This window comes from Salvelinus fontinalis, chromosome 23 (genome assembly GCF_029448725.1).
Source record: "Salvelinus fontinalis isolate EN_2023a chromosome 23, ASM2944872v1, whole genome shotgun sequence".
Classification (NCBI taxonomy): Eukaryota; Metazoa; Chordata; class Actinopteri; order Salmoniformes; family Salmonidae; genus Salvelinus; species Salvelinus fontinalis.
Window position 1 is genome coordinate 8,482,834 of NC_074687.1, and position 27,762 is coordinate 8,510,595.

Here is a 27,762-nt window from a genome sequence, read left to right on the forward strand (position 1 = left end):
CGGTTACATTATTTGTCATAAAGTAATGTACGTGATTAGAAGTATTTAGACTTTTTGGCAAAACTTTGTCAACCTATTTATAAAGTTAATAATCGACTCATCATTACTAGATTAGATATAATCAACAAATTGTTGGTAACATTATTACAAATCATTTTGTTTATCAAATCAATCTTTATTTAAAATTGCAATACACTTTACAGTAAATATCTAAAAGTAGATCAAAGGAAAACACGCTGGACGAATAAAGGGACTTAAATAAAGGAAAATAAAACATAATTCATTAGATTGTGGCCTTAAGGCCAGGCACCACCCTCATAAGGTAATGTTTTCCCCCTTAATCGTATAACAATCAACGTTTACCAGTTGAATGTATGTTACTTTTGAATAATACTATGGATCAACATATCAACATTTCTCATTATTGATAGGTAGATGCAAACATGTAATTTCAGCCTTTTGGTGCAGCCTGTGGTGCCTGGCCTTCAGCTGGCCTTCAGCTGGCCTTCAGCTGGCCAAGAACGGCCTGAGGTGCCTGGCCTACAGCTGGCCTTCAGCTGGCCAAGAACAGCCTGAGGTGCCTGGCCTTCAGCTGGCCTTCAGCTGGCCAAGTACAGCCTGTGGCGCCTGGCCTTCAGCTGGCCAAGTACAGCCTGTTGAGCCTGGCCTTCAGCTGGCCAAGTATAGTCTGTGGTGCCTGGCCTTCAGCTGGCCAAGTATAGCCTGTGGTGCCTGGCCTTCAGCTGGCCAAGTACAGCCTGTGGTGCCTGGCCTTCAGCTGGCCAAGTATAGCCTGTGGTGCCTGGCCTTCAGCTGGCAAAGTACAGCCTGAGGTGCCTGGCCTTCAGCTGGCCAAGAACAGCCTGTGGTGCTTGGCCTTCAGCTGGCCAAGAACAGCCTGTGGTGCCTGGCCTTCAGCTGGCCAAGTACAGCCTGTGGTGCCTGGCCTTCAGCTGGCCAATTACAGCCTGTGGTGCCTGGCGTTCAGCTGGCCAAGTGCAGCCTGTGGTGCCTGGCCTTCAGCTGGCCAATTACAGCCTGTGGTGCCTGGCCTTCAGCTGGCCAAGTACAGCCTGTGGTGCCTGGCCTTCAGCTGGCCAAGTACAGCCTGAGGTGCCTGGCCTTCAGCTGGCCAAGAACAGCCTGAGGTGCCTGGCCTTCAGCTGGCCAAGAACAGCCTGTGGTGCTTGGCCTTCAGCTGGCCAAGTGCAGCCTGTGGTGCCTGGCCTTCAGCTGGCCAAGTACAGCCTGTGGTGCCTGGCCTTCAGCTGGCCAATTACAGCCTGTGGTGCCTGGCCTTCAGCTGGCCAAGTGCAGCCTGTGGTGCCTGGCCTTCAGCTGGCCAATTACAGCCTGTGGTGCCTGGCCTTCAGCTGGCCAAGTGCAGCCTGTGGTGCCTGGCCTTCAGCTGGCCAATTACAGCCTGTGGTGCCTGGCCTTCAGCTGGCCAAGAACAGCCTGTGGTGCCTGGCCTTCAGCTGGCCAAGTACAGCCTGTGGTGCCTGGCCTTCAGCTGGCCTTCAGCTGGCCAAGTACAGCCTGTGGAGCCTGGCCTTCAGCTGGCCAAGTACAGCCTGTGGTGCCTGGCCTTCAGCTGGCCAAGTACAGCCTGTGGTGCCTGGCCTTCAGCTGGCCAATTGCTGCTTATTTGTTTCCATTACAAAGTACAAAATGCATTTGGGCTGTTGCCCCTTTAAAGTATGTGTCCAGTTGAAATCGCACATATTCTGTTACCTCATACCGAAATACTGTTGTTGACTCTTCCAATACTCGTAATTTTGGCCAAAGCAATAATTGGAGAATATATATATATTTTTTAAACATAGTCAAACTTTGTATCTCAAACATACAGTTTAAAAAATGTGCGCTATTTCCTCATAGAGAATGATGCCATCCTGCATCATTGGCTAAGCTGACCAATTAGGGGTCTACTTACATGAATATCTGCAATGACTGGTATACACTCACAACCTTCTGTTTCTGTACAGACCCGCACCATTCCAACACGGAAAACATACCCAATTACCTTTTTTTCTTTTAATAAGGAAAATATTTCCCTCATATTTTTATTATTAATAGGTTACATTTGATAGAAATCTGTAAACACTGGACAGTTACTTTACGAGTTCTGATGCGTAGTCTAAAGCTTTGGCACTGGCAATAAGACCGCCCCCAATCGCAGTGCCAACGCCAGGAACAAAGGAACAAATAGTCCCGACTCCATCCAACATTTTGGAGACATTATTCTGAGGAGTTGGATTATCGTTACTTTGAACGCCGTTTTTGTTTTTTTCCATGTATTCCCCTATTTCCTTAAAGCCTTTATCCGTTAGGTCCTTCAGCTCCTGAAATGTAATAATGAAAACAAATGAACAAGTAGAAAATGTAGATTTTAAGGGAAAAGGTGTGTGCCTGCTTCAACCATCTAAATAAACAAAATCCATAATTGTAGTGGTTATAAAAATAATAATAATACTATTTTAAGTCTGAACATTTGAAGTTTTTTGCTGTTTCTATCGTAATCCTCTTAAGGATCGGACCCTTTCTTCCAATTTTCGCATAAAATGACATACCCAAATCTAACTCCCTGTAACTCAGGACCTGAAGCAAGGATATGCATATTCTTGGTACCATTTGAAATAAAACACTCTGAAGTTTGTGGAAATGTGAAAAGAATGTAGTAGAATACAACACAATAGATCCGGTAGAAGATAATACAAAGAAAGAAAACAACCGTTATTTTGAATAAGTTAAAGAGCCGTACAATTTGAAACGCTATGTCTAAATCTGTTATGGCTGTTGTCCTGCTGGAAGACCCATAACATTCAAACAGAGACCCATTTTTTGTTTGACCGCGGATTGAACATTGCCCTCCAAAACAACTTAATAATCTCCTGATTTCATAATGTCTTGCACACCTTCAAGGCTCCCATACCAGAGGCAGCGAAACAACCCCAGAACATTATCAAACCTCCCCCATGTTTGACTGTTGTGAGGGTGTTCTATTCTTTGAATGTTTCATTTGGTCATCAGTCAGTATAGTTCTGATCGGTATTGCCAAGGAGCTCTAATTTAGTTTAAGACTACCTGTCTAAGGTCTGAGCTGCTACAGGGCCATAGTTAACACAGTCATATTAATACTACCTGTCTAAGGTCTGAGCTGCTACAGGGCCATAGTTAACACAGTCATATTAATACCACCTGTCTAAGGTCTAAGCTAATACAGGGCCATAGTTAACACAGTCATATTAATACTACCTGTCTAAGGTCTGAGCTGCTACAGGGCCATAGTTAACACAGTCATATTAATACTACCTGTCTAAGGTCTAAGCTAATACAGGGCCATAGTTAACACAGTCATATTAATACTACCTGTCTAAGGTCTGAGCTGCTACAGGGCCATAGTTAACACAGTCATATTAATACACCTGTCTAAGGTCTGAGCTGCTACAGGGCCATAGTTAACACAGTCATATTAATACTACCTGCCTAAGGTCTGAGCTGCTACAGGGCCATAGTTAAAACTTCTTATGGCTGCAAGGTAAAGTGTTGAGTAGCCAGTGAAATCGTGCCCATTTCAAACGGCCTCCTACTCAATTCTTGCTCGTACAATATGGATATTATTATTAATATTGGATAGAAAACACTCTCTAGTTTCTAAAAACGTTTGAATTATTTCTCTGAGTGAAACAGAAATCCTTCTGCAGCACTTTTCCTGACCAGGAAGTGAAATGTCAGAAATCTATCCTCTGTTCAACCTCATGCCTATACATGGGCGTGTGACGTAGGAGTCTACAAACACTTCCTACGCCTTCCCCTGGCTGTCTAGATGCGGTGAGAGAAGAAATTTCGTGTCTACCTTGGTCTGAGGTGGAATAAAAGATCTTTGTTTGACGTGACCGTCCATATCCTGTTTCTGGAGCGTGCGAAAGAGGACACGGAAATGGCTTCTGTTTAGCTGTGGTTATGAAAGACGAACAGATTTTAGAACTTAGATTTGATTTGATACATGTCACCATATCATCGTAACGTATGTTTTTTCAATATAGTTTAATCAGATTATTGAACATTTTTCGGGAGTTTTGCCGTGTTCCGTTTTCTAACTTTGTTGACTTTGGAGTAATCCGTGTCACTTGGCAAGTGCCAATGCTAAGTGAAGAGGGAAATTTGCCATTTTGAATCCAAACAACGACTCATCTGGACAGAGGACACCTTGTTCAACATTCTGATGAAAGATCAGCAAAAGTAAGAGCCAATTTATGATCTTATTTCATATATCTGTCGTGCATGTTGACTGGTCGTGGGCGCCCAAGTTTTTCTTGCTATTGCTGCTATGCTAATATCACGCTACATTTTGTTTGCGCTGTAAAACATTTAATAAATCGGAAATATTGTCTAGAATCACAAGATGCCTGTCTTTCAATTGCTGTACACTATGTATTTTTCAGAAATGTTTTATGATGAGTAATTAGGTATTTGACGTTGGTGTCTGTAAATATTATGGCTGCTTTCGGTGCAATTTCTGATTGTAGCTGAAATGTAAACTATGAATTATACCTGAAATATGCAAATGTTTTGAAAAAAACATATGCTATACAATAAATATGTTATCAGATTGTCATCTGATGAGGTTGTTTCTTGGTTAGTGGCTATTTTTATCTTTATTTGGCCGAATTTGTGATAGCTACTGATGGAGTCATAAACTGATGGAGTAAGAATATTGGTGTCTTTTGCTAAAGTGATTAGCTAATAGATTTACATATTGTGTCTTCCCTGTAAAACATTTTAAAAATCGGACATGTTGGCTTGATTCACAAGATGTGCACCTTTCATCTGGTGTCTTGGACTTGTTAATGTGTGAAAGTTAAATATTTACAAGAAAAATTTTTTTGAATTTCGCGCCCTGCACTTTGAGCTGGCTGTTGTCATTGATAATACTGTGGGGTTGCTTTGCTGCCTTTGGTACTGGGGGTATTGAACATGTACAAGACATTATCAAGGTTTTTTGAGTGCAATATGTCCAAAAACTGGGTCTCTGTTGAAGGTTGTGGGTCTTCCAGCAGGACAACAACCCAGGAACGGCTCAAGAATAAACACTGGACCAGCAATGAGTCTAAATCTGAATCTCATCACAAACCTATAGCGAGATCTGAAAGCAGCTGTTGGTGGAAGGCTACACTCAAACATTGAAGAATTGAGCAGTTTGTTTCTAACGAAGGGGCCAAATTGCCCGTAGAAAGGTCTAGCAAGCTAATTGATGGCTAAAATAAGTATATTTTTGCAGTTGTCTTTGCTAAAGCTCATGGGTGCCAATAATTTTGTCCATGTCTTTTGTCTTTCTTAATTCAAATTGTTTACTTTAAGTTTCCCAAAACACATTTGTTTCTGCAATGTTGACAATCACATAACATGTGAAGACCAAACATGTTTTTTATTTTAGAATAGGGAAGTATTTTAGAAAAGTGCAAGGGTGCCAATATATTCGGCAGCAACTTGTAACTTGTAAATAATTAACTTGTAATGTGTTCATTTTCCTGTTATAATGAATACAAGTTGGCTGCAGTCAATTTTGTCATAATTTGTGGTCATTATTTGAACTGGCTAGCCAGCTAGCTAAGAAGATGGTTTGGTAAAGGTTTTTGTCTAGATATGAAAGGGATATCAGAAGATATCTCCCTCTCCTACCTTCCTTACCTTAAGTCCGGCATCCAGCACTTGTTTATATTCCTGTTTGGTGATCTCTCGTTCTTTCTCAATCTTTTCCATCAGCTGTTGCTGAATCTGAATCTGCTTTTCTGCCGCTCTCTGAGCCTGTTCTGCTGCCTCCTTCTTTACCCTCTCCACTGCAGAGAGAGAGAGAGACAGAGAGCGAGAGAGAGAGAGCGAGAGAGCGAGAGAGCGAGAGAGCAAGAGAGAGAGTTGAGTTTTTATAAAACCTTTATTTTCTACTCAATTGTTAACATAAATAATGACACACTGCCTTTTCAGAAATGAAACAATGAATGTAATTCCTACACAAAATAAATAAAATAAAAATACAAAAGAACATATACATTCAACATATTTCCTCAAAAAAAAATAATTTCCCCTCCTCTACAAAACAAAGCGCTCCTTCATATGCCCACTTCTCCTCAAACAATGGGAGATCTTTTACAGCTGAGAAGAACTCAAAATCCACTTTTACTCTTGCTTTCACTAATCCTTTAAAAACACATCTTATATCCTTCTCATATCCCGTGTCTATCTTATGTTTCCTACTCAAAAAAATTGACATCTTAGCTTGTCCCAAAATAAAATTTAACATTTGACATTTTCTTTTCTGTTGCTTACTATATTGAAACCCCAAAATAAAAACATTGTTATTAAAAATCTCACCTACAGCTCTAAACAATGATTCCAGTATTTCCAATAAAGGTTTTATCCTCTCACACTCCATAAAACAGTGAAAAATGGTTTCTCTTATATTACAAAAAGGACATCCATCTCTAACATCTGAATTAATGACAGATACAAAAGCATTAACTGCAATAATGCCATGTAACACCCTCCATTGCATATCACCAGTACCCTTTTGTAACGGTGGTTTGTACAGTGCTCTCCATGCTGGCTTTACCTTGTCATCAATTCCCAATTTTACCCTCCATGGAGTGTCTTTTCTATTTTTCAATTTCTCTTTATTTAACACCTTAACACACCCTCTATACAAATCCTTCCCATTCACCTCATCCAAACCCACCTCCTCCAACCCTCTCAAATCCAACAATATACCCTTTCTCTCTGACTCTGTGATATTTGGTGTAATCCCTAATCTTGGAAATGAGACGTCTTCATCTTGTTCCTTCTTCTTGTGGCTATTAAGCATTCCCCACTCTTCCGCTGACAGAGCTTTCCTGCAGCTTCCCAGCATTTGTCCAACAATCCTTTCCGACCTCACCCCCAAATGTTCAGCCAACCGTCTTCCATCCATTAAGTCGGGCCCAGCCATTGCCATTAACTGTCTTAAGGTGATTATTTTTCCCTTCACCAGAATCTTGGAGAAATGTGGAACAGCTGCAGTTGTACAATCCAGTCTTGCCCCAAACACCAGAGGTTCCTCCAACAGCCAATGCACTGACTCCGCTGAAGTTCGTCTGGACACCTTCATTATGCTCCACACTCTGAGAAGACCTCTGTAAAACAGAGGTACTCCCTCCCTAGAAATCTGGCTACTATCAACCAGAAATAAAGCCTTCTTTAAACCTAATCCTCCAACCCTCTGTAACACAAGGCCTGCTACCCCCCTCCACACCACATTTTCCTGTCCATAAAGCAACCTTTGAATAAACTGAAACCGGAAAGCAGCATCTTAGCCAGAAGACCAGATGGTGGTTCTAAAACTGCCAACCGATGCCATGGTGCAGAGGCAATCACATTGTTAACTATAATAGTTCGCCCCCTATATGACATTCGAGATAACAACCAACGCCATCTCCTCACATCCTCCCTTCCACCATTTCAACCACCCCAATCCAATTTCTTTCCATAATCCCCTCATCTCCTAAGTACACTCCAAGATACTTAAACCCTCCCTTACACCATTCCAATCCCCCTGGCAAAGCCATGATCCCTCCAGACCATTCTCCAATCTGTAAAGCACAACTCTTTTCCCAATTTACTTTTGCCGAGGATATTCCCCTAAACCGATCAACCATTAGACTCAAACTATCCACCTCCGCTTGATTTTTCACTAAAACAACTACATCATCAGCATAGGCTGAAAGACGAATAGGAGGAATATCCTTGGAAAGGTACACCCCTTCAATGCGACTTCTAATGCTATTTAGTAGTGGCTCTATAGCAATGGCATACAACATCCCTGATAAAGAACATCCCTGTCTAATACCTCTACACACTTTAAAAGGAGCACTCAAACCACCGTTAACTTTCAATACACTTTCAATGTCACCATATATCACCTTTATCATGTCAATAAAACCAGAGCTGAACCCAAACGCCTCAAGCGTATGCCATAAATATTGATGTTCAACTCGGTCAAATGCCTTTTCCTGATCAATTGAAATTAGACCTGCATCCAACCCAATAGCCCTAGAGACGTCCAAAAAGTCACGAATCAGAGAAATGTTATCCCCTATCTGCCTGCCAGGAACACAGTAGGACTGGTCCGTAAGTATGATTTGCCCCATCACCTCCCTCAGCCTGTTGGACAAAGCCTTGGACAGGATCTTATAATCAGTGCACAATAAAGCCACCGGCCTCCAGTTTTTCACCTCCCTAGGGTCTCCCTTTTTGGGCAGTAGGGTGAGGACAGCCCTTCTGCAGCTTAATGGTAGTAACCCTCCGGTTAAACTATCACTAACTACTGCTAGCCAATCTTCTCCCAACATAGTCCAAAAAGACTTAAAAAAGTCAACGGGAAGCCCATCAAAGCCTGGTGCCCTTCCATTTTCCATGCCTTTTAATGCAGAGTATAACTCCTGCAAAGACAATGGTTGCTCAAGCTCAACCTGAGCTTCTGCATCCACCTTTGGGAGCACATCAAGGAACTGCTGTGTCACTGTTTTATCCTCTTTGTACTCACACTTGTAGAGCTCAGCATAGAACTCTACTGCCCTCTTTCTAATTTCACTAGGGCTAGTGAGCTCTTGTCCAACAGCTGATTTGAGACAATGAATAATTTTTCTTTGTCCATTCTTTTTCTCTAAACCAAAGAAAAATTTGGATGAGGCATCCATTTCAGATATTCCCTGAAACTTACTTCTCACCAATGCCCCCTGTGCTCTGATACCCAGCAGGTCTGCCAATTCAACTTTTTTTTTCTTGAGTGCCTGCGTATGGCCTCGATCTCCTGTGGTCTCAATCAACGTCATGAGTTCCACTATTTCAAACTCTAGGGCTTTCATTGATCTGATGATATCCTTGGTGACATTCCTCGTGTATTGATTACAAAATTGTTGAATCTGGATTTTCCCTATATCCCACCACTGTTGAATGGATACAAAACTGTCCTTTTGAGACCTCCACCTCTCCCAGAAAAAACAAAAACATTTCCTGAAGTGAGCATCACTCAATAAAGTTATATTAAAATGCCAGTATGCGCTTTTGGGTTTTACATCATTAATGAACACCACCTCTGTTATTAAACAATGATCAGAAAATCCCACTGGGGTTAACCTGTCTAGGATCAGCGTGGCGCTAGCGGCACACCCCCCCCCCCCCCACTGAAAAACCAGTGCCGCGAAATTCAAAAAAAATATTTTTTTAAAATATTTAACTTTCACACATTAAAGTCCAATACAGCTAATGAAAGACACAGATCTTGTGAATCCAGTCAACATTTCCGATTTTTAAAATGTTTTACAGGGAAGACACAATATGTAAAGATGTACATCTATTACCTAAAAACACATTAGCATAATCCACCATCTTTTATTTGTCCACCAACGCCAGTAGCCATCACCAATTCGGCTAAACTAAGATATTTATAGCCCCTAACCAACAAAAAAACTCATTAGATGACAGTCTGATAACATATTTATGGTATGGGATAGGTTTTGTTAGAAAAAAGTGCATATTTCAGGTAGATGGCATAGTTTACAATTGCACCCACCATCACAAATGGACTAGAATAATTACAATGAGCAACGTGTTTACCTAACTACTAATCATCAAACATTTCGTAAAAATACACAGCATACACGAATCGAAAGACACAGATCCTGTGAATACAGACAATATTTCAGATTTTCTAAGTGTCTTACAGCGAAAACACAATAAATCGTTATATTAGCTTAGCACATAGCAATTAGCAGCCCAGCATTGATTCTAGCCAAAGTGAGCGATAAAAGTCAACATCGCCAAAAGATATTAATTTTTTCACTAACCTTCTCAGAATTCTTCCGATGACACTCCTGTAACATCACATTACAACATGCATATACAGTTTGATCGAAAATGTTTATATTTAGCCACCAAAATCATGGTTAGACAATGTGAAATGTAGACAAGCTGGTAAAGAAAAAGTCCTTGCGCCACTTAGACAGTGATCTACTCTTATACATAAATACTCATAAACGTGACTAAAAAATATAGGGTGGACAGGGATTGATAGACAATTTAATTCTTAATACAATTGCGTTATTACATTTTTTAATTTATCCTTACTTTTCAATACAGTTTGCGCCAAGCGAAGCTACGTCAAAAAACATGGCGTCCTAAGCCACTAAAATGTTTCGACAGAAACACGATTTATCATAATAAAAATGTCCTACCTTGAGCTGTTCTTCCATCAGTATCTTGGGCAAAGGATCCTTTCTTGGGAGAAATCGTCTTTTGGTGGAAAGCTGTCCTCTTGCCATGTGGAAATGTCAACTGCGTTCGGGATGAACTGAAAAGCGTGCCCAACTTTTCACATCGTTGCAAAAATAAATGTCCCAAAATCGCACTAAACGGATATAAATTGCTATAAAACGCTTTAAATTAACTACTTTATGATGTTTTTAACTCCTATAACGAGTGAAAAGATGACCGGAGAAATATAACAGGCTAAACTAACGCTTGGAACAGGAGCGGGTCGGTGTCCAGCACGCGCGTTACGCACCAAGGAAAGAATGACTAGCTACAGGGTTTTTTCATTTGTGGGGCCTGTGAACGCGCAATCGACCCCATTGGAATCGTCATCACGTAAAGGCATCCAGGGGAAGACGTAAGAAGTGTCCGTATAGTCATAGCAACGACAGTGCCCTTTTAACTGACTTCAGAAGAGTGGCCAACATTTCTCAAATCTGACTCCATGTCAGGGAAATTGCTGTAGAATGGGCTCTGTTCCACTTAGAGACAAAATTTCAACTCCTATAGAAACTATAGACTGTTTTCTATCCAATAATAATAATAATATGCATATTGTACGATCAAGGATTTTGTGGGAAGCCGTTTCAAAAATTAGCCAAATTAGCATAAATAGTCTAAACAGCGCCCCCATCCCCAACAGGTTATCACACTTGATTTACAGACCTGAGATTGATGCTCAAAACAATAAAACCTATCTAACCTTGCCATAGAGATGATGTTCTCTCTCACATGCGCCCAGGTGTACTGCCTTGTGCCTCCATTTTGACTCCGCCAAATATCACACAATTCATGTGTTACAATGAGGCGTTTTAAAAAGGTCCTTGAGGCTATATGAGGTTCTTGGTGATTTCTATCTAAATCACTGACTGTGCAGTTAAAATCCCCAGCAATAAATAAATAATCTTCATTGTTACATTTCTCAATGGTATTTGATAATGTCTCTAAAAAACATACCCTCTCAACTGCCACCACTGGGGCATAGACATTTATCAGACACATAGTGATGTTTTCATACCTTGCTCTAACTTTTAATAACCTCCCCTCAACTACCTCTTCAACCTCATAAGACAAAGGCAAAAACCCCCTTGAGAACAATATAGCCACACCCCCACTTTTAGAATTTTTATGACTACACACCACTGTCCCCCCCCACTCCTGTTGCCACATAACTTAATTTTCCAAATTACTATGCGTTTCTTGTAGAAAATTTATGTCACTTCCCTTTCCCCTAATTAACTCATACACTATCGCTCTTTTTTTAACATCTCTTCCGCCATTTATGTTTAAAGAAGAAATCTTAAAACTGCTCATGAATGAAAAAAATATACAGAGGAAGATACAGACATCCCATCTCTTTACAGGGTTAAAACTGCAATTAAACCCTTTCATTTTCTTTAGAATTTACATCACTTATCACTCTCGTGACCACCTTCTTAAGTCTAGCAATTTCAGGGCTTGTCAAACCTCCCCCTGTTATTTTTGACATCAAAAACTTTGCTGATTCAATAAACAATTCACTTTCAGGGAAAAAATCAGTTATATTGTAATCGTGCATATATTTCTTCCCTTTTGTCAACTTCAGAAATTGGCGTACCTTCTTAATTCCATACCTTCCTTCCTCCCCAATTATCTCACTATTTTGTTGTGACGCGTCAGATGACTCACTCCCGCTATCTTCCCCAGAGGAAAACTCCCCCATCTCTTCAACCTTTTCATCTTCAACTAATTTATCAATCTCTACCTTCCTCTTAGAATTAGACCCTTCACCACCCCCTACATTCTTTCTCTTACTTCTCGGTACTTTGAAAACAGCTTCTTCCTTTCCTGTTATTTCAATTTCCTCTTTATCTCCAATTTCATTTTCCAACACCACCTCAGCAACGGCAGTCGCAATCTCACAGACTGCTTCCCCTCCCTCCTTGTTCTGATCTACCACAATTGTCCCCGTATCCACACTGCCTTCCTCTCCCCCTTTTCCAACCACATCTGCCCACCTTATTCCTTCCCCTGTACCTTTAGCAGTTTCATCCCTTTGCGTCGATGCGTTATCTGTACCATCACTATAACTACTACCGGGCTCTGCGCGCTCCTTCTCAGGACAACTACGCACCAAATGCCCCTCTCTTCCACACCCAAAACATTTCATTGATTCAGTAGAAGCGTAAAAAACATAATCATATCCATCAATCTTAAAACTGAACGCTAAATTCAGTTCATCAACGTCCTTTTTTAAGATCATATGCACTTGCCTCCTATGAGACACGACATGTTTCAGCAACGGAGATTTGCATCCAAAAAGAACTTTCTTTATTGTAGATACAATTTGACCATGACGCGATAATTCTCTCTCCAACACTTCATCTCTAACAAATGGTGGTACGTTAGACAATATAACCTTCTTAGCCGGATTCATAAGTGGAAATACCTGCGTCTGTGTCTCCCTCAAAACAACACCGTTCTCCACCATCGTATTCACTTTTCCAATAGAATCTAAGAATATCACTACTGCGCTATTCATCCTTGAGGCTGATTTAATGCTATCATACCCAATCATACTACCTACCGCTAAAACACATTCTTCCACTGAACATCCAACCTCTGCCAAAATCTTAATTCCATTGCGCCGACTAAGTTTTTCATACTCCAAACTCCCACGAGTGGACATTTCAACCAGCCTCAACCAGCTGGTTGTGCCCTCGCGAAAACAAACAACCTCAAACTATCCCACCACCCCTCTACTTGTTAATTAATAATTAGAACAATTATCTTTAAACCAACTAAACTAATCAATATATATATATTTACATACCAAAACCCAATAGAATGAAAAGAAATCCAGTCGCTCTCACAAACACTCCTGCTTGACGACTCACTTCCCAGCATGCACTCCGAAGAGAGAGAGAGAGAGAGAGAGAGACAGAGAGAGAGAGACAGAGAGAGAGAGAGAGAGAGAGACAGAGAGAGAGAGAGAGAGAGAGAGACAGAGAGAGAGAGAGACAGAGAGAGAGAGAGAGAGAGGTCCAATGGATCTCAACAAATACACCATGACAGCGCAATACACAAAGGGTGGAACAGTGGCAAAGGTACCCACAGGACAAACAGAATAATATTAGTCTGAGGAGAGATTAAATAGCATTAATACAACAAAAATAATTCTAAACACACCTTTACTTTACAGAGTTAAACAAATGTATTTTTTCTTCATAATAAGCAGGAGTAATATTCTTAGTAGTAATATTCTCTTCCCACTCAGCAGAAGCAATTGCACAATATATGTTTTTTTTTTATTGTTTTTATTAGTATTATTTTTTTTAAACAGGGAAGTCACAATGAGACCAAGAGACCACGCCCTTATTAAAATGTAGAGCTCTATGGTAAACTGTGTCTAAGAGCTTCAATACAGTGGAAGCTGCATTCATATAGATCAGGGGTTGGGCAATTCCAGTCCTCGAGGGCCTGATAGGTGTCACAGTTTTGGCCCAGTCCCAGCTAACACACCTGACTCCAATAGTCACCTAATCATGATCTTCAGTTTAGAATAACATTTGATTAATCAGCTGTGTTTGCAGGGAATGTTCTAACGATCTTCTTCGTCTGATGAACAGGAAGGATCGGACCAAAACGCAGCGTGGTAAGTGTTCATACTTTAATCAAAACTGAACACTAAATACAAAATAACAAAGTGAATAAACGAAAATCGAAACAGTCCTGTACGGTGACCAACACAAAAACAGAAAACAACTACCCATAAAACCAACATGGAAAATGGCAACTTAAATAGGCTCCCCAATCAGAGACAACGAGAAACAGCTGTCTCTGATTGGGAACCAACTCAGGCCACCACAAACCCATAGACAATCCAAAATCCCCATAGATAACAAAAACCCTAGACAAGACAAAAACTAAAACAAACCACACCTTGTCACACCCCGACCTAACCAAATAATAAAGAAAACAAATATAACTAAAGTCAGGGCGTGACAGATGTAGAAAACGTGTGACACCAATCAGGCTCTGGAGGACTGGAGTTGCCCACCCCTGGTCTAGATCGTACTGCCATAGTCGAAAGTGGAATAAATGTTGATTGAATTATTTATTTCTGATATTTAATGAAAGGCATGATCTGTTGCTGTACAGGAAGCCTATTTTAATTCTCAATTTCTTAACTAACTCGTCAACATTTTTTCCGTAGGAAATTCTGTCGTCAATCCAGATGCCTAGATATGATCAATGAGTGCACAAATCATCAGAATGTTTTTTAATGTGATTTAGAAAATAGCATAAACTATTTTTTTTTACCTGCATTAAGAACCAGCTTCAATTCAACAAAGGCTTTCCGCCAGGCAGTAAAAGGTAGATTGAAGCTCAAAAAGATATTGGCCTATACACAGGGAACCCTTGAGAAGACTCATGAGACCATACGCCTACTGGTAAAAAGCGTATGAGGGGTTACTTGAAATCAAATCAAATCAAATTGTATTTGTCACATACACATGGTTAGCAGATGTTTATGCGAGTGTAGCGAAATGCTTGTGCTTCTAGTTCCGACCATGCAGTAATATCTAACAAGTAATCTAACAACTTCACAACAACTACCTTATACACACAAGTGTAAAGGAATGAATAAGAATATGTACATAAAGATATATCGATGAGAGATGGCCGAACGGCATAGGCAACATGCAGTAGATGGTATAGAGTATATACATATGAGATGAGTAATGTAGGGTATGTAAACATTACTTCAGGGCTACTCCTGACAGAGCAAAATTCAGTTGGTGGTACAATAACCGAAAAAGACTAACCTGTACCCCCCGTACATTGACTTGGTAACGTTATCCCCTGTATATAGCCAACCTGCATGTACTGTACATCAACTAACCTCTACCCCAGCACATTTACCTGGAACCGGTACCCCTTGTATATAGCGTCCATATTGTCTTTTTACTGAATATAGCCTCCATATTGTCTCTTTACTCTATATAGCCTCCATATTGTCTCTTTACTGAATATAGAGAACTACATGCACTGTACATCAATTCCAGTGGATTTCTTTACATCTTAAGCAAGGCTTCTAGCATACCACCAGCAGGAAATTGCTAAAGTGAAAACAAAGATTCACTCGAAGTTGATTGATCTTCCATTGAGCCAACTGAAAGCAGTGTGGGGGGAAGAGCAGTCAGCTGACTGACCAGGGCCAGTCATACCACCATTTCTTTCAAATTAAAATTATTCTGTGATAAAAGCGGCACTTATCTTAATTTAGTCTGAAACTACTTAGTCTGAAACGACATGCTTAAGCAGGAAAGGAGAGGAATCCACAGGTTTTAGTGCATTAAAGGTCATGAACAGTCAAAATCAAGTTTTTCATGAAATGTGATAATATTTGGATGAAACCAGATCAAAGTATTGATGACCAAAGTCTGAAATATGATTGATGCTTCTACATTGATACAGTTGGATCATAAAGTTACTGATCCCCTCCCGTGTCAAACACTTGGTTTCAGGAGGCGGGATTATTCAAGAGATAGGGTGACATCACCCTAACTCTCTCATTTAAATACACCAATGGTAACATTATATTCTCTTACCTATTTAAATAAGTACGACCTTCTAACCAACATCGGAGAAGGAGTGTTATTAGAGGTGGCGTGGTTTATATAGCTCAATAGCTATTCTAACCAGTGCTAAAATTTGACTGTAGGGTGTCAGCCAAAATAATAATAAGTTTACCCTATTCATCTATAGAAAATATTCTTATGTGTTACCCCTTTCATCTGTGTCTGGTGTTAGCTAATTACTGGCTAGCTAGGTCTTCATATGTGTCTGGTGTTAGCTAGTTACTGGCTAGCTAGGTCTTCATCTGTGTCTGGTGTTAGCTAGTTACTGGCTAGCTAGGTCTTCATCTGTGTCTGGTGTTAGCTAGTTACTGGCTAGCTAGGTCTTCATCTGTGTCTGGTGTCAGCTAGTTACTGGCTAGCTAGGTCTTCATCTGTGCCTGGTGTTAGCTAGTTACTGGCTAGCTAGGTCTTCATCTGTGTCTGATGTTAGCTAGTTACTGGCTAGCTAGGTCTTCATCTGTGTCTGGTGTTAGCTAGTTACTGGCTAGCTAGGTCTTCATCTGTGCCTGGTGTAAGCTAGTTACTGTCTAGCTAGGTCTTCATCTGTGCCTGGTGTTAGCTAGTTACTGGCTAGTTAGGTCTTCATTTGTGTCTGGTGTTAGCTAGTTAGTGGCTAGCTAGGTCTTCATCTGTGCCTGCTGTTAGCTAGTTACTGGCTAGCTAGGTCTTCATCTGTGTCTGGTGTTAGCTAGTTACTGGCTAGCTAGGTCTTCATCTGTGTCTGGTGTTAGCTAGTTACTGGCTAGCTACTGTAGGTCTTCAGCTAGCATGGAACAAGAGGGAGGAAAGGGTTCTTCAAAACTCTGCTGCAGTTGTCATGTCAACACTTTCATCAGTGCTGCTGTGAACCGCAACATAAGAGACATGCCAAACGGGAGATGTATATAAAAAAAATACACCATTGATGCAATTTCAATATAGTTTTAAGTTCCTTTGTGTATCACCACATTTTCTTGAGACGATTTTACTGCAACACTGCATCAAAGTTGCTTGAGATAGGTGTTTCAAAGGGGTGTCAGTCAAGGCAAGCTCGTGAATATAATCTCCCCGCCCACTCAGCCTGTCTTTTCAAACTTCCTGGTAGATAGCCAAACATTTTGAGAAAGTATTTTGAGAAAGTTTGAATTAACTTTTTAACTGAGGAAGTGTATCTATTTCTTAGTCGCCTGAGGAGCTGTCAATCAGCTATCAGTTTGTCAAGCCTTGGTCATGGTCTGAAGAGATCTGGGAGTTCTCTAGAGATCTGAGAGTTCTCTAGAGATCTGAGGACTTGTTCTAGGGATGTAACGATTCTCCGATACGCATCGGTCCCCGGGTTTAAAATATTTGAGATGCGAGTGCATCTTATGCCCGGCTCAGCCTTGTACATGCGCTCCATTACAGTAAAAACAGATTATCCAAATGACACCCAAATATTGATCGAACATGTGACAGGTCTAAAAGCTCTCTGGGGGACTTGACCCATGTTTTCTGGTCGTGTTCCCTTCTGGCAGCTTACTGGGCCAATAGATTTGGAGGTAGTTGCAGTTTACGTCCGGAGTCATATTTTTTATTTATTTATTTTTCACCTTTATTTAACCAGGTAAGCTAGTTGTGAACAAGTTCTCATTTACAACTGCGACTTGGCCAAGATAAAGCAAAGCAGTGCGACACAAACAACAACAGAGAGTTACACATGGAATAAACAAGCGTACAGTCAATGACACAATAGAAAAAAGAAAGTCTATGTACAGTGTGTGCAAATGGCATGAGGAGGTAAAGCAATAAATAGGCCATAGTAGCAAAGTAATTACAATTTAGCAGATTAACACTGGAGTGATAGATGAGCAGATGATGATGTGCAAGTAGTGATACTGGTGTGCAAAAGAGCAGAAAAGTAAATAAAAACAATATGGGGATGAGGTAGATAGATTGGGTGGGCTATTTACAGATGGGCTATGTACAGCTGCAGCGATCGGTTAGCTGCTCAGATAGCTGATGTTTAAAGTTAGTGAGGGAAATATAAGTCTCCAGCTTCAGCGATTTTTGCAATTCGTTCCAGTCATTGGCAGCAGAGAACTGGAAGGAAAGGCGGCCAAAGGACATGTTGGCTTTGGGGATGACCAGTGAGAAATACCTGCTAGAGCGCGTGCTACGGGTGGGTGTTGTTATCGTGACCAGTGAGCTGAGTTAAGGCGGAGCTTTACCTAGCATCGACTTATAGATGACCTGGAGCCAGTGGGTCTGTCGACGTATATGTAGCGACGGCCATCCGACTAGAGCATACAGGTTGCAGTGGTGGGCAGTATATGGGGCTTTGGTGACAAAACGGATGGCACTGTGATAGACTGCATCCAGTTTGCTGAGTAGAGTATTGGAAGCTATTTTGTAAATGACATCGCCGAAGTCGAGGGTATGTTTGGCAGCATGAGTGAAGGAGGCTTTGTTGCAAAATAGGAAGGCGATTCTAGATTTAATTTTGGATTGGAGATGTTTAATATGAGTCTGGAAGGAGAGTTTACAGTCTAGCCAGACACCTAGGTATTTGTAGTTGTCCACATATTCTAAGTTAGAACCGTCCAGAGTAGTGATGCTAGTCGGGCGGGCGAGTGCGGGCAGCGAAAGGTTGAAAAGCATGCATTTGGTTTTACTAGCATTTAAGAGCAGTTGGAGTTCGTGTGGTATTGAAGTTCGTTTGGAGGTTAGTTAACTTCTTGCGACTACAGGGGGTGCTGTTTTCTCATTAGCATAATTGCATTACAGATTAAACAATACAATATGCATATTATTACTATTATTGGATAGAAAACAGTCTCTAGTTTCTATAGGCATCGGAATTTTGTCTCTGAGTGGAACAGAACTCATTCTACAGCAATTTCCCTGACATGGAGTCAGATTTCACACATTTTGGCCCCTGATCTGGAGTCAGTTTAAAGGCCACTGTGAACGCTATCAGGATACGGACACTGCTTACGTCTTCCCCTGGATGCCTTTACGTGATGACGATTTGAATGGTATCGATTGCGCAATCACAGCCACTATAAATGAAAAAAACCTGTAGGTAGGAACTCTTTTCCAGATGCGTCGGGCGCGCGGTGGACACCGACCTGCTCTTTTTCCAAGCATTAGTGTAGCCAGTAATATTTCTCAGGTCATGTTTTTACTCGTTATAGGAGTTAACCTGTCTCTTGCCACATGGCAAGAGGACAGCTTTCGACCAAAAGACGATTAGACCCAAGAAAGGATTCTTTGCCCAAGATTCTGATGGAAGACAGCTCAAAGTAGGAACAATTTATTATGATAAATCGTGTTTCTGTCGAAAAATGTTAATCGCTTATGACGCCATCTTGTTAGACGTAGCTTCGCTTGGCGCAAACTGTATTGAAAAGTAAGGATAATTTTAAAAATGTAAATCAGCGATTGTATTAAGAATTAAATTGTCTATCAATCGCTGTCCACCCTATATTTTTTAGTCACGTTTATGAGTATTTATGTATACGACTAGATCACTGTCTAATATGGCGCACGACATTGTCTGACCAGCTGGGCAACTTTTGTCATTGTCTAACCATGATTTTGGTGGCTAAATATGCACATTTTCGAACAAACTGTATATGTATGTTGTAATGTGATGTTACAGGGGTGTCATCTGAAGAATTCTGAGAAGGTTAGTGAAAAAATGTATATATTTTGGCGATGTTTACGTTATCGCTCTCCTTGGCTAGAATCAATGCTCTGGTAACGTTTGCATATGTGGTATGCTAATATAATGATTTATTGTGTTTTCGCTGTAAGACACTTAGAAAATCTGAAATATTGTCTGTATTCACAGGATCTGTGTCTTTCGATTAGTGTATGCTGTGTATTTTTACGAAATGTTTGATGATTAGTAATTAGGTAAACACGTTGCTCGATGTATTTATTCTAGTCCATTTGTGACGGTGGGTGCAATTGTAAACTATGATATCTACCTGAAATATGCACTTTTTTCTAACAAAACCTATCCTATACCATAAATATGTTATCAGACTGTCATCTGATGAGGTTTCTTCTTGGTTAGTGGCTATCAATATCTTAGTTTAGCCGAATTGGTGATAGCACCTGATGGAGTAAGAAACTGATGGAGTTAGAAAAGTGGTGTCTTTTGCTAACGTGGTTAGCTAATAGATTTACATATCTTGTCTTCCCTGTAAAACATTTTAAAAATCTGAAATGGTGGCTTTATTCACAAGATCTGTATCTTTCATTAGGTGTCTTGGACTTGTGATTTAATGATATTTAGATGCTACTATTTAATTGTGACGCTATGCTAGGCTATGCTACTCAGTGTGGGGGGGGTGGGGGGTGCTCCCGGACCCGGGGTAGATACTCGTGAAAGGTTAACACAGTGGATCAGGGAATCACCAGCAGCAAGAGCGACATTGTTGATATATACAGAGAAAAGTGTCGGCCCGAGAATTTAACCCTGTGGTTCCCCCATAGAGACTGCCAGAGGTCCAGACAAGAGGCCCTCCGATTTGACACTGTGGAATCTGTCTGAGAAATAGTTGGTGAACCAGGCGAGGCAGTCATTTGAGAAACCAAGACTGTATAGTCTGTCGATAAAAATACGGTGGTTGACATTCGAAAGCCAGGTCGATGAAGACGGCTGCACAGGCTCGATTCCACCCAAACAATGCAAGGACTTAATTTTGAATTAAATATAAGCTCTTGCATTTTACCATATTGGAAACATAAACTAGCTCGCTGCTGCTACATAGTGCTGATGTGAAATATCTTCATGTAATTTGTGAAATGTTGAATAAGGTATCTGATGAAAACAGGAAAATGTATTTTGGGGGTGATTTGAAAATTGATTGCCATCAACTGTCCACTAAGGACACACCTTATTTCCATGTTATGACACTACCAACCTGAGCATAGGTTCAGCATCACATCATCAACCTGTATTGATCCTATTTTTACCAACATGGCTGAGCACTAGGTTGTAGTGACCGAAGGTCCTACAAGGAGTTGAATCAGAACTCATTTGTGGATGAAGTTAAGAATGTGCTTAGAAGTGTTTCGTTTTTTTTTATTTTACTAGGCACGTCAGTTAAGAACACATTCTTATTTACAATGACAGCCTAGGAACACTGGAATAACTGCCTTGTTCAGGGGCAGAACAACAGATTGTTAACCTTGTCAGCTCAGGGATTCAATCTAGCAACCTTTTGGTTACTGGCCCAACACTCTAACCACTAGGCTACCTGCCGTCCCAGGTAGTGAGCATGACCCTGAAATGGCACTGATTGTGTTTATGAAAATATTGATGAGAATTGTTGATAAGCACGTCCCATTAAGAAAACACACTGTGAGGTCAAATGGTGCCTCATGGATTGATGATGACATAAGAAATGCAATGGTTCATTGTAATGATACCATAAAAGACCTCAGACAGATCTGGCACTCTGTCTGATGAGCAAAGTTATTGTAAATGTAAGAAATCTTGTGGCCAAGCCAAAAAAATGTCAAAACAAAGGATACTAATCAGCACAAAATCGATTAAGTCAAGCGGGATGGAAAAAACTATGGAAAAAGTTGTATCTGTGTATTTTAGTGTTTAAGTGGAATGGCATCAAATACATGGTTTCCAGGGTTTCCAGGAGTTTGATGCCGTTCCACCTGCTCCGTTCCGGCCATTATTATGAGCCGTTCTCCCTTCAGCAGCCTCTTGTGTTTTTCAGTTACAAAGCCCAAAACTTTTATTTGTACTTTTATTTTAGTACTTTTATTTAAGTATATGAATGGATATTTGACAAAAAATGGAAACATGTACAATGCCTCAATATTTTTTTTCTTCCATTTCCTGCCCCCCCAATTTATTTTTTGTTTTTAAATGCAATTTAATTATTTGATTGTTAAAAGTCTATGCAATTTGGAACTGATCACACATCTCAAATGGCACAGTAATTATGATACAGACTTTACCTTCACTTTTGTGTTCTTCTTTGCTGAGAGTCTGGTCGACCAAGAGGATAGTGTTCCCCACTCTAGCCTTCTCGTCCAGATATTCTCTCAATAGTTCCTCACTCTGAAAACACACACACACACACACACACACACACACACACACACACACACACACACACACACACACACAAATAAGACCAGAGCAGCTATTAAGAGTACTAGATCACCTACGAGCAGTTACATGGTTATTGTATGAAACATGGACATGTGTTTAAATGCTAGCCCCCCCCCCCCCCCCCCCCACGTCCTCATACATACCATAACTCCTCTGCCTCTCTCTGTTCTGTATTGCTTGGTTAGCTTCTGTAGGTTGTCATGGAAGTCTTTGTAACCCCCTGGGTGAATATAGGATCCATGACTCAAAGCCTCCTCCAGGGGCTCAAACACACGAGCGATGTCGTGTTTAATCCGACACACTGGTTCCTCCATCATCACTGTAGAAACTGCCTGGTCAGACTGGACATAACCGAGGGCGGTTGAATTGTGCAATCTTTGTTGAGTCGCCTTTTTTAAATCGGAAAGAGTGGGGCACATCTTATTGAACTGTTTATATTGAGTTGTGGCCATCCCAATACTTTAACTTTTTAATAATAAAAAAATATATATATTCTTATTACTTGTCATACTAAATTGGAAACACTTTTAATATATTTAACGTATTTTCTTTGAATTTAAGTACAAATAAAATGTATTTAGTGGTGTTGTTATTAGGATGCCCTTTAACTCTAGAACTTCAGTATATGATTTAAACATTTAAATAAATATTTCAAAATATAAAAGATAAATGATCTGTATATTTAAATTTCCAAACGTGGACTACACAGAAAATCAAATAAACAATAGAACACATTAAAAGTACAAATCATTTGTCCAGACGGTGTCCTGTCTAAGGGAGCGATCACAACCCTCATGACCTTCTTATTGTTTTTCTTAAGAAGCCTCTTCAGTTTGTTTTGTGTAAAACGTTTTTTTTCTGAATCCGGTCCCAGGACTGCAACCTTGATTGCCTACTAAAAAGGGATTTAATATTCCCTGCTACTTTGTTTTAATTATCGTTTTGGGAGGGGTTACATGTTTGTTTTTTCAAACGCTCGTGGAGGTCCAGGTAAATAAATATTTTCCTCAGGTGGCGGGCCATCCAGGTATCCCTCAATATAAATAACGTTCACTCCCTAACAAACCAACGTCTCACCTCAATCAGATACACTGGTTCCCTCATCACTGTAGTCCGGAGATCCTTTATTTTCTCCGTTCTTGAAGAGTGGAGCGTCTCCTGTTTTTTGACCGGACCAGACTGGAACCAGAACTCTCTAACACTTGGGTTCATTTTCAGCTGGTATCTTTGAAATGGTACAGCAGCCAATTAGCCAAATAATGATTAAAAAAATCATAACAACATTTCTTAAAGGACCATGGGCTATTTATCTCTCACCCGTATCAATTAAACCATATTTTTTTCTCCCATGAGACCAAACCATTATCCTGAAGATGCACCTTCAAGTTCCACCAAGTTGGATACCTGTAGCTAAGCACATGCCAAACCCACCTCAGATATTTAACATTTACCTGAATACTTGAATTTCAAAACTGTCTGGAATCCATTGACTTTCTGGAATTCAATTGACATTTTTATGGACTTTTAAAAAGGAACTGACCATTGTAGCACTATTAAATCTTATAAAAATATGTTCATATACACCTTTGAGTAAATACATGATACTTTCTGTCACACCTGCTCCCACTCCCTATCCCTATGTAGTTCTGTCTTAGAGCTGTTCTTGTCTAATGATGTTCTGTATTATGTCATTCTGTATTATGTTTTACATGCAACCCCAGGAAGAGTAGCTGCTGCTTTTGCAACAGCTAATGGGAATCCTAATAAAATACCAAAATACCAGGCTCCCCAGCATTACATACTTCTCCCCTGTCACATGCATCAGCGATTATTGGACTCACCTGGACTCAATCACCTGTGTCATTACCTCCCCTATATCTGTCTGTTCCTAAGCTCTGTTCCCCCGCTTCAGGATTAACGTTGGTTTGTCTTTGCGTACCCAGTTCTGACGCTGTCCTGTTTGATGGCTGTTCCTTATGTTCAACTCCCCGTACTTGCTTCTCGACTTACAAACACATTTGTGAAAAGCGAGCACGTCCATATGGTCATTTTTCACATTTTCAAGCATTCATTGAATGTTTGGGAATGAGGTATAGTTGGGCATTTGTTAAACTTATATCAGAAGCCAGCTACTCAATAAATGTTATTTATCTTACTGCATTATGCAGCTGTTACAATATTCAGAATTTTATTTCTTAACTTTTATCATTTTTTAAGAGCAATTAATTTGCTTTTAGAAGGATTATAAGTCACTACTTATCTGTCATATTATATTGTATTCATTCACATGGGTAGGCTTTCAATGGTGAAAACTTGGTATATTTATTGTAGCCTAAGGCCATACACATTTTATTAAATGTTTAACAAATTCCCTTCTTCAATTTTCATCAAAAATATTTAAAAAATGGAAATTATAACAAATATGATGTCCTCAAGCTTCCAATAAGGAGATGCACAACATCCTCTTGGATTATGGCTGAACAATCCCACTGGTCTAAGACGTTGGTTTAACGTCTAGTTTTGATTTTATATTTGATTGAGTTGTCAACTAATGTGAATTCAATCTGAAATCAACAAAAATGTGAACCATGTCAATTGATTGAAATTAAAAGTTATAATTATGAAATTTAGCAAATCCAATCAGTTTTCTAAGTTGATTCAATGTCATCATATTGCTTTTTTTGTTGTTGTTGAAATAACGTGGCTTGTTAAACCAGCTTATTCCTAGTTGGATGCCTCTTTTAGCCGTTAGGTTCTAAATAAACAGAGTTAAGACTGACAGACAACTAGGAAAAACTGAAACCAACTTCATTTGTCCAATGGGGTCCAACAGCTGAAAAGACCAGGACATATTCCCACTAGCATCAGTATTTATACCCCCCTTTAGGTCGAAGTCTCCTCCTTTTCTCTAAACATTACATCTTTGTTGCTAGGCAGGAAGTTAAGTGATGTGGGTAATAAACTGTTCCTTCCAACTTCGTGTGACCTGACCTGACCTCATCACTAATCCACAGCTATCCACCCTTATCAGTGACGCAAACATGTGATTGCCTTGTCCCATACCTAGTAACTCTTCAGGCCCCTGGCTTTTATCCACCCTCCATTGGCCCCAGCATATATAGTCCTCATAAATGTAGCCTACAACTTCTAATCAAATCAATTCAAATCAAGTTTATTTTATATAGCCCTTCGTACATCAGCTAATATCTCGAAGTGCTGTACAGAAACCCAGCCTAAAACCCCAAACAGCAAGCAATGCAGATGTAGAAGCACGGTGGCTAGGAAAAACTCCCTAGAAAGGCCAAAACCTAGGAAGAAACCTAGAGAGGAACCAGGCTATGAGGGGTGGCCAGTCTTCTTCTGGCTGTGCCAGGTGGAGATTATAACAGAACATGGCCAAGATGTTCAAATGTTCATAAATGACCAGCATGGTCAAATAATAATCAGGAGTAAATGTCAGTTGGCTTTTCATAGCCGATCATTAAGAGTATCTCTACTGCTCCTGCGGTCTCTAATATAGTAACTCTTCAGGCCCCTGGCTCTTATCCACCCTCCATTGGCCCCAGCATATATATATATACATCATACATGTAACCTATAACTTTTATTTAAAGCAAGTATTTCAAACTCAAACTAGAAACCAACATAGCCTTCCCAAGAGGCTAAATATATATATTGATTAGGTTGAACTAAAGTCACTATAGTATTTTAAATGTATTTTACCAATTTTTTTGCTCACAGACAATTAAAAAAAAATGAAATCCATTAAACATTTAATGTAATTTGTATGGCATTTAATTTAATTTGTATGGCATAAGGTGTTCACCATTGAAAGACTCCCGTGTGGGACCTTGAATGAGCAAAAATGGAATGGAATGGTACAGTGGTATAGTAATACAATGGAATGGTACAGTGGTATAGTAATACAATGGAATCGTACAGTGGTATAGTAACACAATGGAATGGTACAGTGGTATAGGAACACAAAGGAATGGTACAGTGGTATAGTAACACAAAGGAATGGTACAGTGGTATAGTAATACAATGTACAGAGCTACAGATGTAGTCTTCCTGGAGATTGACATACATGCAGAATGAACTAATAAATTAACTAATTACCTTGAAGGAGTAGATGCTTTCGGGCAGGCAAGTTGCTTGCTGAATCGTTTGAGATGTTTCAGGCTCTTCTTGTATAGTGGTCTACAGCTCAAATCTTGCAGCTTTTATAGAACGCATATAACGTGAAAGTGAAAGAGTTTGACCATTTGATCACGATTGCAGTAAAATCATTACCCTATGAACCAAACTGATATGACTTTTTGATAAGGACTTGATTATCCTCTGACTATTTGCTTGTAGGAGGCCCTGATAAGGACTTGATTATCCTCTGACTATTTAGTTGGAGGGCCTGCAAAAAATACTTTTTCACGGGCCTTGATGGTGTCCTGGGTGGTAGCTGGTTGTCCCCGTCCCCCTTTGCACCTGGTCGTGCTGCTGATCCAGTTTCTGCTGTTCTGCCTGTAGCTATGGAACCCTGACCTGTTCACCGGACGTGCTACCTTGTTGTGCTGCTGATACAGTTTCTGCTGTTCTGCTTGTAGCTATGGAACCCTGACCTGTTCACCGGACGTGCTATCTTGTTGTGCTGCTGATCCAGTTTCTGCTGTTCTGCCTGTAGCTATGGAACCCTGACCTGTTCACCGGACGTCCTATCTTGTTGTGTTGCTGATCCAGTTACTGCTGTTCTGTCTGCGGCTATGGAACCCTGACCTGTTCACCGGACGTCCTACCTTGCCCTAGACCTGCTGTTTTGACGCTCTCTCTGATTCTGTGAATTGTTTGTTTCTGACTACATAATGTCAGGTGACTGTGTGCTGAGTGCTGACCTTAAGAAAGTATTTATTTGCCTTAAGTAGACAATAAAAGTCATCTAATCTAATCTAGTATCTGTTCCTGTACTTTTAAAACAGAGTGATTCATTGGACACACCCTAAGTCTACATAGTATACAGCAGGGGACACACCCTAAGTCTACATAGTATACAGCAGGGGACACACCCTAAGTCTACATAGTATACAGCAGGGGACACACCCTAAGTCTACATAGTATACAGCAGGGGACACACCCTAAGTCTACATAGTATACAGCAGGGGACACACCCTAAGTCTACATAGTATACAGCAGGGGACACACCCTAAGTCTACATAGTATACAGCAGGGGACACACCCTAAGTCTACATAGTATACAGCAGGGGACACACCCTAAGTCTACATAGTATACAGCAGGGGACACACCCTAAGTCTACATAGTATACAGCAGGGGACACACACCTTGTATGTTCATCCACACTGGTTTTCTTCAAGTCGCTTTCATTTCCATGAATTGGAGGTCAAACTCTTAGACTAAATATGGGCACTAAGGATGGATCCTATTCAACAATACCACAGGAAGCATCCCATGCTTGGACCCAGTGTCTGCTCTTACTTCTTACAAGGAATGTGATCATCCCAAGGATGTGTAGACGAAAATACATTCGTGTCCAGGATTAATGTCGTCTCAAATGTTTTTTTTAGCAATTAGTATTGGAAAATAAAATGCAAACACTAAATACATCTTTACTGTGTCATGTTTGTTATTATTTTACGTGTTAAAATGAAATGTTCACAGAAAATATATAATCCATTTGC

At 40.3% G+C, this 27,762-nt stretch overlaps 1 protein-coding gene across 2 annotated transcripts; it reads right to left on the reverse strand.

Moving 5' to 3' along the window:
• On the reverse strand, nucleotides 1-26,895 carry LOC129820819 (guanylate-binding protein 1-like). 2 transcript variants are annotated; one of them, XM_055877807.1, is made up of 6 exons: nucleotides 26,194-26,895; nucleotides 23,152-23,299; nucleotides 22,218-22,463; nucleotides 21,918-22,020; nucleotides 5,695-5,843; nucleotides 1-2,345 (listed from the first exon to the last, which is right to left on the reverse strand). In XM_055877807.1, exons 2-6 carry the CDS (start codon nucleotides 23,284-23,286, stop codon nucleotides 2,115-2,117), a joined length of 864 nt encoding a protein of 287 aa, XP_055733782.1. In that variant the 5' UTR covers nucleotides 23,287-23,299; nucleotides 26,194-26,895; the 3' UTR covers nucleotides 1-2,114. The 2 variants fall into 2 exon arrangements, with proteins under 2 accessions (XP_055733782.1, XP_055733783.1); XM_055877808.1 differs by lacking the exon at nucleotides 23,152-23,299.
• Between the last annotated feature and the right edge of the window lie 867 nt (nucleotides 26,896-27,762).

Excerpts from the sequence above, each read along its gene's own strand:
- LOC129820819 (XM_055877807.1), bottom strand. The coding sequence starts at position 23,286 with ATGAACCCAAGTGTTAGAGAGTTCTGGTTCCAGTCTGGTCCGGTCAAA. Across the intron at positions 22,464-23,151 it reads AACCAGTGTATCTGATTGAG|GCGACTCAACAAAGATTGCA; the intron begins GTGAGACGTTGG and ends GATTTAAAAAAG. Across the intron at positions 2,346-5,694 it reads TGCTGGATGCCGGACTTAAG|GAGCTGAAGGACCTAACGGA; the intron begins GTAAGGAAGGTA and ends ATTACATTTCAG.